The sequence below is a fragment of the Coniophora puteana genome, assembly GCF_000271625.1.
Source record: "Coniophora puteana RWD-64-598 SS2 unplaced genomic scaffold CONPUscaffold_14, whole genome shotgun sequence".
Classification (NCBI taxonomy): Eukaryota; Fungi; Basidiomycota; class Agaricomycetes; order Boletales; family Coniophoraceae; genus Coniophora; species Coniophora puteana.
In genome coordinates, this window is record NW_006913066.1 from 1,112,307 (window position 1) to 1,129,246 (window position 16,940).

General features: G+C 51.8%; 6 protein-coding genes across 6 annotated transcripts; 5 read left to right on the forward strand and 1 right to left on the reverse strand.

Annotated features, from left to right (window-relative positions):
• The first annotated feature begins 2 nt into the window (after positions 1-2).
• On the forward strand, positions 3-2,920 carry CONPUDRAFT_168992 (uncharacterized protein). The gene is made up of 7 exons (XM_007775484.1): positions 3-462; positions 531-635; positions 693-884; positions 940-1,589; positions 1,645-1,908; positions 1,967-2,232; positions 2,291-2,920. The coding sequence occupies exons 1-7, from the start codon at positions 431-433 to the stop codon at positions 2,777-2,779; spliced, it is 1,998 nt and encodes a 665-aa protein (XP_007773674.1). The 5' UTR covers positions 3-430; the 3' UTR covers positions 2,780-2,920.
• Positions 2,921-3,355: 435 nt separating this feature from the next.
• Positions 3,356-4,662, reverse strand: CONPUDRAFT_76797 (uncharacterized protein; the record flags this gene model as incomplete). Its single annotated transcript, XM_007775485.1, has 3 exons — positions 3,356-3,601; positions 3,669-3,746; positions 3,976-4,662. The coding sequence occupies 3 exons, from the start codon at positions 4,660-4,662 to the stop codon at positions 3,356-3,358; spliced, it is 1,011 nt and encodes a 336-aa protein (XP_007773675.1).
• Positions 4,663-6,244: 1,582 nt separating this feature from the next.
• On the forward strand, positions 6,245-9,533 carry CONPUDRAFT_168994 (uncharacterized protein). The gene is made up of 11 exons (XM_007775486.1): positions 6,245-6,294; positions 6,348-7,078; positions 7,140-7,244; positions 7,296-7,374; positions 7,432-7,588; positions 7,644-7,791; positions 7,850-8,068; positions 8,127-8,309; positions 8,361-8,501; positions 8,552-9,050; positions 9,107-9,533. The coding sequence occupies exons 2-11, from the start codon at positions 6,663-6,665 to the stop codon at positions 9,371-9,373; spliced, it is 2,214 nt and encodes a 737-aa protein (XP_007773676.1). The 5' UTR covers positions 6,245-6,294; positions 6,348-6,662; the 3' UTR covers positions 9,374-9,533.
• Positions 9,534-9,891: 358 nt separating this feature from the next.
• On the forward strand, positions 9,892-10,507 carry CONPUDRAFT_64644 (uncharacterized protein; the record flags this gene model as incomplete). The annotated part of the gene is made up of 2 exons (XM_007775158.1): positions 9,892-10,337; positions 10,399-10,507. 2 exons carry the CDS (start codon positions 9,892-9,894, stop codon positions 10,505-10,507), a joined length of 555 nt encoding a protein of 184 aa, XP_007773348.1.
• A 1,178-nt stretch (positions 10,508-11,685) lies between these two features.
• Positions 11,686-11,972, forward strand: CONPUDRAFT_15794 (uncharacterized protein; the record flags this gene model as incomplete). The annotated part of the gene is made up of 2 exons (XM_007775098.1): positions 11,686-11,813; positions 11,864-11,972. Coding segments are annotated over 2 exons (237 nt in total), but the record flags the coding sequence as incomplete, so codon positions are not given.
• A 1,247-nt stretch (positions 11,973-13,219) lies between these two features.
• CONPUDRAFT_64010 (uncharacterized protein) lies at positions 13,220-14,225 on the forward strand (the record flags this gene model as incomplete). Its single annotated transcript, XM_007775116.1, has 2 exons — positions 13,220-13,505; positions 13,876-14,225. Coding segments are annotated over 2 exons (636 nt in total), but the record flags the coding sequence as incomplete, so codon positions are not given.
• Between the last annotated feature and the right edge of the window lie 2,715 nt (positions 14,226-16,940).

The following is a 16,940-nucleotide window of genomic DNA, read 5'->3' on the forward strand; positions in this document are numbered from 1 at the left end:
TTCTCTCGCCTTGCCGCAGCCAGCCAGCTCAGGCGACCAGGGCTCGATCGCACCGACTGAGCTCTCCGTGCCCTACATCCCACGTACGTCCACGCCCCCGCCGTTCGAGGGCACCGGCACCGTGGCGACGGGCTCGCCGAACCTATCGCGTACCCAGTCGCGCGACGACCTCGCGGGCTCGAACGTGTGGGTCGGCCACGCGGCGCAGCCGCAGCGCGAGCAGGTCCAGCGCTCCGTCTCGCCCTCGCGCCAGGGCTCGCCTGGCAGGCCCGCGGTGTACATCCAGCGGAGCACGAGTTCGCAGGTGCCGAGCCGCAATCTGAGCGCGAAGCCGAGCCGCTCGTCGCTTGCGCCCGGTGGTGGTGCGGCGGGCGGGAATAAGGATGCAACGAATTATACGTGGAGCAATTCGAGCACGAGGAGCTTGGGTATGGTGTATGCGCAGGGTGCGCCTGGATTTGGGCAAGTTTCTTTTCTATGCATAGCTGGAACGTTAGCTGATGATTTTGTACGCTGCTCACGGTATGCAGTGTCCAGGAAAGAAACCCATTCGATGATCCTAGCTCGTCGCAGGTGAACTTGCCGCACGCTGGTGCGCACGATAAATCCCCCTCTGAGACTATCAAAGTACCCGAGTACGTGCATTGCTTCGCTGCCTGTACTACACCTGACCATCCGTTGCGACCTGATAGGGGCTTCGACCCGCGTTCGCCGCACGACGAACGTCAACTCGACGATCACCAGGCAGACCCTGTACCTGTCCCGCTGCCCGCAGCGTCGGAAGTCATGCTCTCGCGCCATTCACGGGAGCTACCTGAAGGGTATGATGTATTTGGCGCTGGTCCGACGCAGGATTACTTCGACCAAGGCCCAAAGCCAACCAAGTATGTAGAACATCCGTTATACACGAGATTGCCTGGCTCTAACACTTCTGTCCAGCGAGCGCCTCCCGCTTCTTGGCAACCGCACCTATACACCGGGCCGCGATCTCCACCGTGCCCCCAGCATCGACTCCCAAATCGCCTCTTGGAAGCCCAAGTCCGCCAATGGCCACGGCCACGGCGACGCACCCAGCACCGCCAACGGCAATGGCAACGGCAACGGGCACGCCCACGAGTCCAGCGAAACCGCGAACGACGACGGCGACCTTGCTGCGACTAAGCGGCCGCTCTCGCACGCCCACTACCCGGGGTACGGCGCGGGCGGATACGGCGCGGTCTCGTTCCCGTTCGCCGCGCGCGGCTGGGCGGAGCACGTTCTCCCGCACGGCGCGCGCTACTTCGTGCACCCCGGCGTGCGCGCGGTCGCGGACGCGGACCTGCGGAGGCTCGTCGAGCTGGATGTGGTTAGTGGTGTCGTTGGGCGGGCGGGGATTGTGCCGGACGGGTGCGAGATGTGGATACGAGAGGTGTATCCCGCGAACAAGAACGGCGGGAAGAAGAAGGGCGCGCAGAAGAAGGGGTGGTTTAATGGGAGTGGGAAGGGCAAGGGGAGGAGCGAGGATGTGGAGGTGGCGTGGGTGGATCATCGGGCGAGGAGGGTGTCTAGGGATGTGCCGAGTGTTGCTGAGCGGGCGGGCGAGGAGGATCGTGAGTTACATTTTCGTGTCTCGCCGCCAATGGTTCGTCTGACACAAAGTACCAGGCCTGGACGATGAATACCGATACTGGTCCTTTGTCGAGTCGCACCCGTCGCACGTGCACCCGCGCCCAGACCTCCGCCAGGAGGCGCTCGACGCTCTGCGGTGGTCATACACCGATCAGCTGCTCGCATACCCGCAGCCTGTGCCTTCGCCGTTCAGTACTGACGAGTGCATGCAACTCGAGCGCCTGTTGAGCGCCAACGGGCTCGTACCGGAGCGCAACGCAGTGCAGACCCGGCTGATTGCCAGGATCTTATTGCGAGTTGGTGAGTTACTCATACCCTCTCGTCCCTACGACATGAGCTAATCGTGGTTCTCGTATAGTCCACTGGCGCCAGCAGCACTTCCGCCCACAGAAGCCACTCCCAGAAGATGTGCCGCAGGCTCAGGCTCAGGCGCAGCTGGCCGCGCGTCGCCGGCCCTCGGTCTTCCGCACGATCCTCGATATCCTCATCGGCATTGCGTGTCTCGGCATTCCGTTCATGTTTGAAAACAAGGCCCAACCTGGGTCGGCGTTTGATATCGAAGGGGGTGCACTGCCCCACCACGCTGGCTCCATGTTCGTCGCTGGCGGTGTTGCATGTCTTGTCGTATGTCTTCCCTATTGTCATCACGATGCATGAGAACTGACATTATATGCTCTCGCAGGCCGCGATCATACTGAGCGCCAGCGTCACCCTCGTCACCCTCCCAGGAATCGACGAGATCGCCCGCATCGCAGGCATCGTCGCCATCGCGTGCTCTGTCGCGAGCATGATCTCCGCCTTCGCCGTCATCTTCCGGCACAAGGCTGAGGTGTACCACGGACGCAGCCACGGCGTCGGCGGCGCGAACGGTATCGGCGGCGAGGGGTTCATCGTGCTCTCCCGGCGGAGCGTGCTCCTCTCGCTCCCGCTCGCGTTCTTGGCGTACTCTGTCGCGGGGTTCGTCACGGGCATCCTCGTGTACTCGTTCAAGAGCGCTCCTGGCGCCGTTGTCTCGCTGCCGGTCATCCCCGAGGCGATGAGCATGGTGTCGCAGAGTCTGCCGACGACGGCGGATGTGAAGGTGGAGTCGTGGTCGAGGTGGACTGCGCTCGGGGCGCTGGGCGGGCTGAGTGTTGCGGTGCTGGCTACAGCGTATGCTGCGAGAAAGTGATGTGTTTTTACGATGACGTTTTTGATGTGCTTTTGAAAGTCATGAGCTTATGACGCATGGTTTGACTCGATCTGTAGAAAACTGTACACCAGTACTGTGTCTTTAGAACTGTAATTATTATCAAGCAGTTTTTACAACGGCAATATGAACTCCAAGTGCATGGCAATTGGGGTGGACGGGTGAGCCCGGAAGCTACTGAACCCTAGGGCCCTATGCCCTGTCATGAGGCTATCTCCATATCCCGTACGCGTGGATGCAGTTGTGTTATTCCCGTCTGATTAACGTCAAATCCATGCTCTTTCAGTGAGGCAAAAGATCGACATCGTCAAAAGCCAATATATTATTAACGGTCTTTTACGAAATGACCGAACGTGTGCGGAACAACTACGGGGGCATACGAGGTAAGGGAGTCACATATGTGGAGCATAAGGCGTAGAGAAGAGTCTGCATAACTCGCATAGAACTGTCTAGGTGGTCTGCGTCATCTTCGGGAAGGCCAGCCGGACTCCCGGTCGCTAAAAGGCGGCGCCCGAAGGGCTTCTCGACCACGTTTTTCGCCGACAGCGTGCTGGCGAGTCAGGCGTCATACTCGTAAGCCCGCGGCCTGGGCGACCAGCACAGGCAGAAGCACAGCGTGTTCAGGATGCCGTGCTCGTACTCGCTCAGCGAGTCGCGCGAGAGCGTCCGCGTGTCGGCGTTGGAGAAGGAGAAGAGGGAGCTCTCGGAAAGGAAGCCGTTGACGTCTTCGTCGCTGTCGCTGTCTGCGTAAGCGCCTCGGTGTGGGTAGTGGTGGTCATGGTGCATGAGGCGGGCGCCGAATCGCTGTAATGAAGAGGAGCTATGCGTCAGAGGTGACGAAGCTTGTGAGTGATAAGGGCCTTGTACTTACTCGGTTTGATCGCTCACGCGAGAGTGCGGTGAGTTGAGAAGGAGTGAAGCGCGTGTGTTCGAGTGACGTAGAGCCTGGCTGTGAGGTGCGATGAAAGAGGCGCTGAAGGAGACGCGGACGGGATGTTAATGAGAGGGATGCGACAGAGGACGACGATGACGACGATGAGGAAGAGGTATCATCCTCTGGACCCGTGAGAGAGCGAGGGATGACCGCGTCTGAGGTTTGAAGTCTGTTAGAATACGCTGCACGTCTCTAAACGTTGGCTATCAGTACTTGTTGAATGGATATAGGATATTAAACCCACCGACGTAGCGATTGAGCGCCTGGTGCGTCTCGTTCGTCCACTGCGCACGCTTGTCCGCGTGCTCGCTCGAGTACTCGCTCGAGCAGTGCGGACGCTCAACCTCGAGGCATCGCCAGCCGGCTCCGAGGAAGGGTTAAAGATGACTGAGCTGCGCCTCAGGGACGCGTGTTCTGCAGTAGCTACATGCGACTTCTCCTTGTCTTCTTTTTCGGAGTCACTCGTTGGCGCTTCTGTGATGATAATAGTGGGTATGTCCACCGGGGGACTACCTGAGCCCGCCTCTTTGTCATCGCTAGAGCTACCGTCATCAGATGAGTCGGAAGACCGGCGGCGAGAGTGTGGAAGATGGAGTATCCGAGTACGGTGCGAGAGGCCCCTGAGGCCGCGAAGGCTGGCGAACTTGACGATGGATGGCCGAGGGGGCGTCGTTGGTGCGGAGCTGGGCTGAGCTAAATCTAGAATCGGCGAAGTGGCACTCGGCGCAGTAGGCATATCAGCTGCGCTCCTATCGTCATGGACGAGGGGTGCAGCATCTTCATCCCGCCCGCGTGAGTCGGACGCACGAGACTTGTCCCCTTCCCAGGCAGACAGTTTCCCCGAGTCCGGCTCAGGTACTAGTGACGCGGGTTGGCTACTGGAGGAAAACAAGGTCGACAGGAGTCTGGAGAAGCTGGCGAGAGAGCTCATATCGGATAGGAGTTTAGGACCTTAACTTTCGTAGAAAACACCTCAGCGAAGGCTTTTAAGCGAAACGAGACACGGCACCGCAGTTATCGTGTACGTCACTTTGACGGAATTCGTTCCATGAGGACAGGGTCTGAAAGGTTACGGGCGTACTACGGCACCACTGACGAGCAAACGTTCGAAGAGGAGACGAATGGGAAAACGGGCTCTCTGGGCTAAGCGGGGGGCTCGAACGTCGCTTGAAGGATATGGCAGTGACTGGACTTCATGAACAGGCCGCCAGGTAGTAGCTCGTGGATTTAGAGCCACCTCTTGATGGTTAAGGGTCTAAGAATCCTGAATCGCGCTTAACAGCGTTTCTGCTCGTGTGAGCAGTACACGCCCGTCACACGACACGAAATGCACTGGCCGGCAGGGCTTCGGCATGCCATACATTTTAGGGAGCCCTGAGGAAGTCCATCGCGACACCTATATGCTCCAGTGATCTGTTGTCACCACATGTAAGTAAACATTCGTGAACAAAGTGAACAACTCACTTGATTATCATAGTGCCAACATGAGGTTAGCAGCGGAACGAATGTTTGGCGTTATCTTTGGGATTCAATAAGACCAAACATCAACAAACCATGGCATCTCGGTCCGTGGCGATGAAGTCATGCACGGTTTGCCGTGTTTCTCCCTTCCGATCACTTATGAAACCACAGCAGGGCGACTACGGCGCGCTTGCCAACATGTCTCAGGAAAACCTCTGGGCCCCGCACGCCGTTGGCGAACGTGCGTCTTAGATGAGCGCATCCTTCCTCTACGTATGAAGAATGCGAGACTCCGACTTAGCCCATTCACGAACTTCTCGGATGAGTGCATTTCCTTGACAGTGTATAGCTTCATTAATGTGTCCTGTTTACCGTCACATCTTCGAACCAGCTTATATTCGGGAGACTCAAAGGGAATGCTATTTTGGCTAGTGCATTGCTCATTTGCCTTGCATTTGCCTATTCACGGTGTTTTTGGGAACATATCTTGAGTCGAAGTTCTAGCCAAAACACTAAAATATGTCGCTTGTATATTCTACAATACCAATAGGAGAGCTGTCGTATGAGTTGACCAGCCCACTGTCCAGGCAGAAATGCGCTATGTCATGTCCTCCGAGTCCAACCATATCCTCGGTGAACTTAGCAGTGGCGTAGATCAGCAAAAGTAGCGCGCTACTCTATTCATTTTAAAATGGCCGTATCTAGTCACTGCTTTGGGCATTGGCTACAGAGTAGACAACACCTGGATGATGATCGACGATGTGGGGCAACGATTTCCTCATGACGCTCTCAACAGCGTGCTTTAAAGCTTCTCATGAGATAAGTGGTGTTTCACCGTGAGTACTACGACAAATGTCAGCAGACTTCAAGCAACCACGCTCCTTTCAAACAAACATCGCACAAATCTCCGAACTAAGTCTCACTCTCACTATAATACCATCATAGGGGCCTTATTCCATAACTGGTCAGCTGCAAATATGTACAAACCAAATTAGGCACGAGGGGGCCTTCGCTCCCCAATCGCTTCCGAGCCGCGGGTTCATTGCACCATTAACGCACTTTGCAACTCATCCAGGCTTTTATGAGTATGAGGAGATGTAGCGTTCGTGTCATCTTGCCCTTCATCCTGTGATTAGCTCAAATCTCTTCTGATAGAATAGGAAACATCGCTGAATCAACCTGTACCCCACCGTATCCATCAAGAGGCAGTGCTGATAGCAAGTTGATCTACAGCAAGGTCGACATCAGAACTGCCGTTCGAGGCAGCGAGAAAGTGCTAGTGGAGCACGTTCCTCGACTTTGCTGTAGGCGTTGTGGGGTAGTCGTCAGCATAGCCACTGGATAGCGGCGGTGTGCGGGACTTTTCTGATTGCCGTCCAGCTGATCCCAAGTCACCGTCTATTTAACAACTGCGGTAGTGCCAACGGGAGCGCGATTACCGCTCCTTCACGCCGACCACCATACAAGAACATGTCCCCAGATCCCTCCACCTCTCGCCCCGGTCTACGACCTTTGCACGCCGACGAAGAAGCTGAGGCAGTCGGCCACGAGATATGGACGGAAGCCAACGACGGGCTGCATCTTGAACCCAACCTCGACTCGAATGGCCTCCAGGAACATTCGGCAGGGACGATGAACGGTGGTGCCCCAGACGGTGATGCGCAGTTACCGGTCTACACCTCACCCAAGAAATACACCATGGGCCAACGGTCGGTCAAGGCCTTCGTGAATTCCGCACAGCTACAGGGGCATCTTGCCCTTCTCCACGCGTTTCACGCGCTCCGCGTTGCAGTGGAGCAGGGCGCTGACGAGAGAATACCAACTTTCGTGCAGAGAATGGATCCGGCGGGGCGGTGGGGATGGTTTGTAAACTTAGCAGTTGAACGGTGCGAACGACATGGTTCTCTTTAACGTTGTTATGAGGCTGATTCCGCATACTGCGTCAAGGTTCGAACGCTGGTGTTTGACGCTAGAAGAGGATGACGTCGTGCTGGATCATCTTCCCCCGCTTGACGTAGTGATGGTTTGGCACTCGTACTTGCTTAACCCCAAGTACGCCCCAATTTAGACTCTTCTCTGGCATTTGTACTGATGCTACCGTAGCAAGTATGCCGAGGATACCACGCGCGTTCGTCAACTCGGACGCCTAACCAAGTACACCGAGGACATGAAGATGTTCCTGGTACGCTATCCAAAAATACTACATTATCTGAGAACCCTAACATATACGCAACGATAGGCTCTTCCCGATCTTCTAACTACTGAGAACCCAACTCCAGAACGTGTCCAATCATGGGTGCAGCGGACGTACACCGCATATGCACCGGCAGACGCGGTCGACAAACTGACTCATAAGTATATTCAATGTCCAATGTGCTTCACTCACGTCGCCGCCCGTAGGTATCTTACTGTGCTAAACTCTGCCCAAGAGATTAATCTTAACTTCTACAGCGTTTGTCTCGTCGCTAGGGACAGGTTATGCACAAAGCAAGTTTAGTCACGATTGTGCCTGTGACTTCGTGATTACCAAGGAGTCGCTCGGCCTCACCAAATTCGTGAGGAACATTGTCGAATCTGGGGCTCCAGACAAGTATCTCGCGTAACTTGTCTCACTGAGAAATCTGTAGAACATTTTGCTTACTATGTTGTTTCACCAGGAGAACCGTCATGACCCCAACGACCATGATGGATGAGAGGTTTGCAACGCGTATCAAGGACCGTATTCTTGCTACAATACCGGTGCAACAAGCATTCTCCCTGGTACCACGGTTTGATGGACATGATACCGACAACTATACCCGACAATTACTCTTGAATGTCGACTACTCGGTCAAGAAGTTTTACACCGCTATGAATCCACAGGTTATGCCTCGAGTGTGCGTTTGTTTTTCGTCGCTAATACGCTACCTTGTGACGTACTCATAACTATAATAGGCGAACGCGGATATTTAGCGCTTATACAGACGATCGTGTCTTTTCGCTTGATCTCGTTGGTGCGGTGCTGCGCCAGGGTTCGTTCATAGAGAAGATGCACGATCTCCAGTGGACCAAACCGGGATTTTTCGATGCTCAGGAGGACCAGCTGGTGTTGGAACACTGTATTGCCCGCTATCACGCGTATGCTTAACTTTCCCTCGCCCAGTGGTTCTGTCTGAATATGCGATACAGGTTCTTGGGACTTATGGCTGAATCACCGGCGTCGTTCTTCGTACCCACCCTTGATATCGACCTCGCGTGGCACACGCACCAACTCATGGCAAAAGCATACCAAAAGGACTGCATCAAATATATCAAACGATATGTCGACCAGTAATGTCCTACCTTTATCCTCTTCTACTTAGTCTTACCAGTTGCTACAGCGATGATAAGGTCGAAGAGAATCGCCTTGCGAACTCATTCGACGTCACCTGCCGCGTGTGGCGGGACAAATACCAAGTACCGTACATGTACTGTGGTTGCCCTCTCCCCGGTGACACCCTCGGACAGAAGCTCAAGCGCCTCGTGCACCGACACGCGCCCCTGGAAGCGGAGGCGCTAGTACCGACCGACACACCCATAGCGCTTGCAGCTACGCACCCGAGCGAGCACAACGCTGTATTCCCGCTGCATCGCAAGAGCACGAGTATGACGGGTCGGAAACACCGCGAGGAGAAGTTCGCCCGCCGTATGCGCAAGGCGGCTCATGGCAACGGCGGTGACAGTCACCTTGAACCGTGGGCTCAGAGGCGGGCGAGGGCACCAACGCATTCGCAAGCGTTCCTATACCCGGTTCCTATGTATTATTGGATGCCGGGTGGGTGTGTAGCTGGCGCAGGAGGTGTTGTGACGGGCCCGACGACATCATCAGGCAGCTGTGCGGTATGCATTTCCTGGTTTGCCTGAAAGGATGAAACTTACTCAATTTCGGTTCATAGGCCGGTGGATGCGCTTCTACGTGTGCAGCTGGCGTTGGGGCATGCATGACTGGTCCCTCATGCGGAGGCGGTGCTGCAGCGTGCGGTGGAGGAACTATAGGTGGAGGTGGTGGTGGTGGGTCAGCGTGCGGTGGGGGCGGTGGTGGGGGCGGAGCAGCGTGCGGTGGTGGGGGCGCCGGTGGAGGAGGGGGTGGCTGCGGTGGTGGAGGCGGAGGCGGAGGAGGCGGGGGTGGTTGTGGGGGTGGTGGAGGCGGAGGTACATGCTGAACAAAGTTCTGCTCATCGATACCCTCGATACGAGCACCCATAAACACTCGAGCTCTAGTATAGGTTTCTTTCGCTATCATCCTATCCCTGTATATGATCCCGTCGTCAAACATTGTCGCCGTGTAGCATCATCATTTAATATTCTCTAACTCATTAACTGGTCCGTTCGAGGTTGGTGTTTCTTAGGTGTTTCATCAAAAAGCAAAAGCAATGTAGTGCCGCTCTACTTCGATGCTGAGCGCTGAGCGCTGACTATTGAATGCATCTGCCACCAACTTACCAAGTCATCCTAAAACAGCATACTCACCCACTATCTCAGGATCTAGGTGACGCCACAGGAACCTTGGCACCTCGGCCAAGTCCGCAAAACCACTTCAACTCCCGCGAAAATTGTCTTGGCCTGCACGACTCTTCTGCACCGCCATGGTGCCACCATCACCTGTATCATGGGAATGCGACTATACCTGAATAACCCTTACCTCATACATAGACCATGCTAACGAGATATTGCCCATACAATGGCTTCAATACCGACCCCTTCCTACTCCCCTCCGCCGAGCTACGATTCAATATGCGGAAATCAATCCATAACCGAGCCCACATACGAGCATGTACATGATCACGCACTGAGCGGCCCCTCTGAAACAGTTCGTCAGGCATCCAGGACTTCAGAACTTTGGTCGTACACCAGCGAGGGTGTACACTTACAGCTTGGCCATCCATTCAACGATACGGCAAGCGATCTTGTCTCGACAATTGACTTCGTACTGCCCGCTATAAATGGGAAAACTCCCAGTCCCCTCGTACGCCAGGAGCATCTCAAAGGACATCTATCACTTCTGAGGGCATTCAATGCGCTCCGTGCGTCCATCGAAGAAGGGTCTGTCGTAAATATTCCGGGCTTGGTGCTGGAGATGAGGCCCGATGCATGGTGGGGTTGGTTTGTTAACTTGGCAGTTGAGCGGTGCGTGTAGATCAGGCCTGAGTATATCCCACCCCGAACTAATTCCCTTTTGCTGGCGAAGGTTTGAGCGTTGGTGCCTATCACTTGAGGATAACGACGACGTGCTAGACAACCTTCCCCCGATTGATGTCGTCATGGTCTGGCACACATACTTGCTAAACCCAAAGTGAGTTCTGGTGAAATTTACTATGCTCTGCCAGTGAAAAATGATACTCTAGTAAGTATGCTGAGGACACTACGCGTGTGAGTCAGCTCCGCCGTCTCCAGAAATACACCAAAGATATGGGATACTTCCTCGTACGAAGTTAACATTACACCGCTACGGTGATCACTATGGGCAGCGCTGACCCGTTCAATACGTTTTAATCGTAGGTCACCCCTGAATTACTGATCACCGAGAATCCGCACGCAAAACGAGTTACACAGTGGGTTCAGAGAACGTCTACTTCATACTTTCCAGCCGATGCAATCACGAACTTGACACACAAACTTGTTCAATGTCCACGCTGCTTTTCCCCCATCACAGCTCGTGAGTCTTACTTCGCTCACTTGTAGTACCCATGGCGAGTTGATAACATAAACAAGCATTTATGACAGAACAAGGAACAGGCTATGCTCAGAGTCGATTTCTCCACAAATGTAGCTGCGAGTTTGAGATTACGAAGGACTCCCTCGGGATCCTGAAGTTCGTAAAGAATGTTCTCCACTCCCAGTCCCCGGACAAGTATTTCGCGCGAGTCCTCTCCAGCCCTCGACACGTTTCAGTAGTCTTCGTCAAGCCTCCATCTGATCATGCTTATTATTGGTAGGACGACTGTTATGACACCAACATCAATCCTCAACGAGGAACGTGCGCAGCGAATCAGAGACCGCATTCGCATACTCGGTCCCGTCTGGGGAGTTATTTCCCAGGATTTATCCTCGAAAGAGGGAAGCACCAACAATCGCTGCCGAGCGATACTTTCGAACGTCGAATATTCTTGGAAGAAGATGTGCGAATCTATGGCCTATAATCGCGTCTTAGATGAGGTGTATGTCAATTTCGCTACGTAATATGAGCAGTACTATCCGCTCATCCATGATTTACGAAATTTGCAAGACGAATCAGGATAACCAGTTCATACATGGACGATCGCATGTTCTCGCTCGATCTTGTAAGCGCGGTATTACGACAAGGACTCTTCATACACAAGATGCACGATCTCAACTGGACGAAACCCGGATATTTTGACTCGCCGGATGAGGACATAGTTCTGCAACACTGTATTGCGAGGTACCACGCGTGCGTCTATTCCCACTTCAAACCCATGAACATCGGCTGACCGCCAAAGGCAGCTTTTTAGCCGTTCTTGCGGAATCTCCTAAACATTTCATTGTCCCGACACTTGATATTGACCTTGTATGGCACACACATCAGCTCATGGCCAACTCCTATCAAAATGATTGCCTCAACTATATCAAGCGCTATGTAGACCAGTGAGAATCCGTTCACCTATCCCTTCAATGTGTCTCAGTCATGCGTGTAGTGACGACAAAGTCGAAGAAGGTCTGCTTGCCGACTCCTTGGATAGCACCTGCATAGCGTGGCAGAACAAATACCATGTTCCATATATGGTCTGCGGTTGTCCCCTCCCGGACCTCCCAGGAGACACTGTAGGAAAGAAACTCCGACGACTGGTGCACCGCAAGTCTTCCTTTGATGCGAGCGTAATATCACCCCTGGACACACCTCTCGCTGTCGCGGCAACACACCCGAGTGAACACAGTGGCGTGTTTCTTCTGCATCGCAAAGGTCCAAGTTTGCTCTCGCGCAAAACTCGCAAGGAAAACGCCATGCAGCGAATGTCTGCAGCAAATGGGCCCGAAGGCGACAAATCAAACGTGTTGTCGCGATGGCAATCTAGAGCGCCAGCTCACTTGAAAGCATTTCTATACCCTGTACCAATGTATCACCATGCGCCCGGAGGTTGTGTTGCTGCTTCAGGCAGTGCGGTCACCGGTCCTCCGAAAACGACAGGAAGCTGTGCGGTATGTGGGAAATTTTGTCTTGTAGTCGTGCTATATGCCTCATGGCTACTTATAAACCGTAAATATAGGCTGGAGGGTGCGTGTTATCCGGGGGTATTGGCACTAGCACTGCGACTTGTGTGACAATTGGCTCTTGATTGAGTAATTTGACGAAGAGGTTTAGACGTGAATCATAGCTAAATCCACGTGTTTAGTTGCTCAGTAGCTATGATGGAGACTCCGACGTAGTAGTAGATTATATTACCAGATTCACATTGGCCAGTGGCAATGAATGTTGCGGAACAAACGTTCACATTCATTTTCTCGTGTGCTTGGAACGTGTCATGCCAATAACATGTGGCAGCTTTGATCGGCTCCATGTTAATTCTCAGCGCTCAGTAGGTTTGTCGGGTATGATGAGTAGAAGGGCTCATGTTCTGTTCTTAGAAGTGTGCATCTCTTTGTTGTCTGTGAAGATGACTTAGAAAGCCGAGGTTTCTTGGTAGGTATAAACGCATATTCAAAAGAGGAAGCCTCATTTGAACGTCTTTCCCGTCAATTCAAGCGTGCGAAGCAATTAATTTAACATGTAACCTTGTAATACAACGTACAATGCTATATCTGATTTTTATACACAGTTCTCGTCAATTGCTTGATGAACGTGAAAGGATCGAGCGAATAACGCATGATATTCTCACCCTCTTCCGTGCATATATGATGGTACACATAAGAGCTCTAGGGTGGACAAATGGCAATTTGGAATATGTGTGAACCGTTTTCTTAAATACGGGCCAGCCCATGCTACGTAGATTAAAAAATTCACTCCCATCATCCACACCATGGTGCTCGACAACCCCCTTCTGCCAAATTCCACAATGCAAGCCATTGTAACTTATATTCCGTCGTGCCATATTACTTGCCGCTCTCTCTGGACAATCGTTTCTACGTGCTTGCTCACAGTCTTCGCCTGCGTCTACACTGCTGTACATCACAACGTCCCAAGCCCTTATGACAGACGACTGCGACTCATTTTCAGAACTGTCTGGACTATCATGTGTGGTATAGGTACCCCTGAGCTCATCGTCGTCTGGGCTGCACGTCAATGGATCAGCGCACGTTACTTTACCAAGGAGATGAACCAATGGCTTTCAGACGAGAAACGTCAATTTCAGCTTGAAGGTAGGATTCCTTCGGCGAGCATCTCAGCTATGTTTAACGCTCATGCTTCACTTAGACCAAGTTCAGACTGAGACAGCAAACAATACTGGTAGCGAACATAGCATCTCCTCACGGTTTTCGGAATTTACAGACAACGCCTCTTTGAGCAGTCAAGAAACCGATAACAATATCAAAATAGCCGCCTACACAGGTAGGACAACTTCTGCCTTTCAAGTTGCTTTGAATTGGTCCGACTGAAGAGCCGTGGGTAGATCAGAAGATGACATGGATAGCATCATGGTTTTTCATTACTGAAGAAGGTGTGGCTCCAGGTGCATTCGCGGTTTATTCTGACAATATTTCCTCGTAATAGATGAATCTTGGACAGACGCGCACAGCTTCTATGCATATATGGGCGGTTTCATGATCTATCACAATGGCAGGCCATACTCAACAATCACACCACGAAATTTATTGCAATGTCTCAAGGATGGCCACATTGATCCAATCAAGCTCACGATAATAGAAGTCGATGACTGTAGCAAAGGCGACTTTATTTCGAAGGGATTGGTTATCGTTCAGGTCGCTTGGTTTGTCATACAGCTGGTTGCACGGCATTTGGGCGGTATCGCTGTGACGCCACTTGAGATCGGCACAGTGGCCTTTTCTGTCCTTTGTTTTGTCACGTACGTTTTTTGGTGGGAAAAACCGCTAAATGTTCAACATCCTCGTCGGGTTGACTGGAAGGGACCTGTGCCACTTCCCAAAAATCTTCACACCGATAAGTGCGTATCCTCCGATTTTCTTGACTGGACCATGCATACTGAATGGTCGACGCTTAGATCGAATCAAGCAGACGATCAGGAGCTCACAATGGCACCTGTGCGTTATGCTGTCAGAAGGATTCAAGGCTCAAAGGGGAACAGCGCGTATCGAGTGGAGACGTTCGGCGGAGATGATATTGATTTCCTCAACTTACGTGGGTTGGAAGGCCTGGAAACCCCATCTAACAAGCTTTTCGTGATCGGTTTATGTGTCACCTTCGCTTTCGGTATTATCCATCTCACTGCGTGGAACTTCAAATTCCCGTCTGTTTTCGAGCAAATTGCATGGCGCACCAGTGCAATCGTTCTCGTGTCCGTTCCCTTGTACATGTCTATGATGGCGGCTGTTCGATCGTCTCTCGGCCGTTTCAACTCATCCATATCACGCTACTTTCCGCCGATATTTACTATGCTTGCTTTTTCGTATGTAGTGAGTCGAGTTCTGATAGTAGTTATCATGCTTACCACATTGCGTGGTCTTCCTCCCAGTGCGTACCAAACAGTTGCTTGGGCAGAGCTTATTCCCCACATCTGAGATCGTTTTAGCCATACATCGTATTGCATGTTGGAATATTATATAATAATACGCTTCATGTTAGTCGCGGCTTGCTTCGTTGGGAGTGTACCACCTGCCACGCCTGCAGGGGTTGTGCATCACAGACGCGACAAACGATAGCGCGCCAGACAGGGGCTAATTCCGGAGGTCGGCCCGATCTGGGAACACTGCAAAAATTTCACCATAACTTGTGCCCATTTACTTTAAATAACTGGCCCGGTTAGTTAAAATAACTTTATCATAACTTGCCGGGATTTATCCGGGTGTGGATACACATTGTATTTTAAATAACATTTGACAGGTTATGCTAAAGGTGGGACACGCAGTTTTGACAGTTATCTTCAATTGTAGTTTCTCACGGCTGTCAGCCATATCATTGCTCATCTGTTTATTTTAAATAAAATGGAGTTAACATAAATTCTACATTGAATTAGAGCTTGGTGTTTTCCCCACGAGACAAAGCTGATATGTGATTGGCTGGGGACGAGACAAAACGAACATCTGATTGGCTGATTCCGCCGCGTCTCGGCTATTCCGAGCTGTTGCCTCTTTCGCACTTTTTTCTCACACCTTGCTGCTGCGTCTTGCGCTTCGGCTTCAGTGCCTCATCTTCCTCAATGATCTGTAGTAATCTGATTGTAGCAAGTATAGGGTGAGTGGCCGGGGTCAGGTATATATGTTGGGTAAGTGTGTTCAGTCCGGGCAGTACATGTACAAAATTTAGCAGTCCACGGATGTTCTGAAGCACATAGGAAATATAAATTCAATTAAATAAAATATATTAAGGTCTTGAGGTTTGGGTAACTTGGTGTGTACGGGTGAATGGAGAGATGTACGGGTGATCTGGGAGCTGTACGGACAAGCTGATAGATGCATGAGTGAGCCGAGAATTGTACGGGTGAGGCGAGAGATGCATGGGTGGGTGAATAAATCATGAAGTGCTTGCACGCAAAATGTTTTAAATGGGCATTATAAATCATCCCACTGAAAGTTTACTCGACAGCCGAGTATAATAGCACAATTATGTTTACAGAAACCGCTTTTTTGTCCTGTGGCTGTCCACGGGTTACACACCTATGCGGATAAACTCCGCATTTGGATGGCAACAATCAAAGTCTGGCCCATGATGGTCAGAAACCAGACAATGACCCGGCAATGACTAATCATATGCCGGTCAATGGCCAATCAATGGCCAATCATTTGCCAGTCATTTGCCAGTCAATGGCGGGTTAATGGCGGGTTAATGGCCAATCCCCAGTGAAAAGTCCATATTGGATTATTCTTTGAGGTTTTGAATAAAAGTGATTATTAATCTTTAAACGCTCTTCGGATTCTTTAAAACACGTACTATTCATTAAAACGACTTGAGCTTGTGCCCCAATAGGTGTTTTAAACAATTCCTCAAAAGACTTTAAAGACTGGCAAAAAACGGTCATCGACCATTTGATTTCTCGGTAGGGACAGTACAGGTTCTTTAAAATGACATAGAATGTTTTAAAAGCGACCCGAAATCAATAAAAACGGCGGGCGTTTGCGCAAAGAATAAGGCAAGCGTGCAAAGAATAGCAAATGATGGCAATGAAAGCAGTGAATCGGTAAAAACAGCGAAAAGAAGCGAATGTCGGCGTAGCAAGCGGGAGAGCTAGTGTCGGCGTTCTAGCGAATATCGGACTGACAGCATGCGCGAGTGACCTGTAAGCAAGCATAATCATTAGTATACAACCCAAGCTCGATGAACGCATAAGGTACGTGCGCGGTTGTATCAAGCAAGAGGTGTCGTTCTCTCTTCATCGGAAGTATCCTGTCATTTCTGCATTAAAGGTGTTAGTTTCAGCGTAGATATACGGCAGACAGACTCACATTTAACTCTACAGCGCTCTCCCTCACCGACTTCCAAGCCTTGTTGAAGCGTGCCTCCGTGTATGGCACGTTTGTTGGGTCATTGATCGAGGCGCGAGTGAACTCCCATCTATACATTGTAGGGTTAGATAGGTAGATAACGAATAGACATATGTACTTGGGGGAGAGATCGTCTTCGGAATGACAAGGAGCTTGCCG

Excerpts from the sequence above, each read along its gene's own strand:
- CONPUDRAFT_168992 (XM_007775484.1), top strand. The coding sequence starts at position 431 with ATGGTGTATGCGCAGGGTGCGCCTGGATTTGG. Across the intron at positions 463-530 it reads CAGGGTGCGCCTGGATTTGG|TGTCCAGGAAAGAAACCCAT; the intron begins GCAAGTTTCTTT and ends CACGGTATGCAG. Across the intron at positions 1,590-1,644 it reads GCGGGCGGGCGAGGAGGATC|GCCTGGACGATGAATACCGA; the intron begins GTGAGTTACATT and ends ACAAAGTACCAG.
- CONPUDRAFT_168994 (XM_007775486.1), top strand. The coding sequence starts at position 6,663 with ATGTCCCCAGATCCCTCCACCTCTCGCCCCGGTCTACGACCTTTGCAC. Across the intron at positions 7,375-7,431 it reads AGGACATGAAGATGTTCCTG|GCTCTTCCCGATCTTCTAAC; the intron begins GTACGCTATCCA and ends ACGCAACGATAG. Across the intron at positions 9,051-9,106 it reads CATCATCAGGCAGCTGTGCG|GCCGGTGGATGCGCTTCTAC; the intron begins GTATGCATTTCC and ends TTCGGTTCATAG.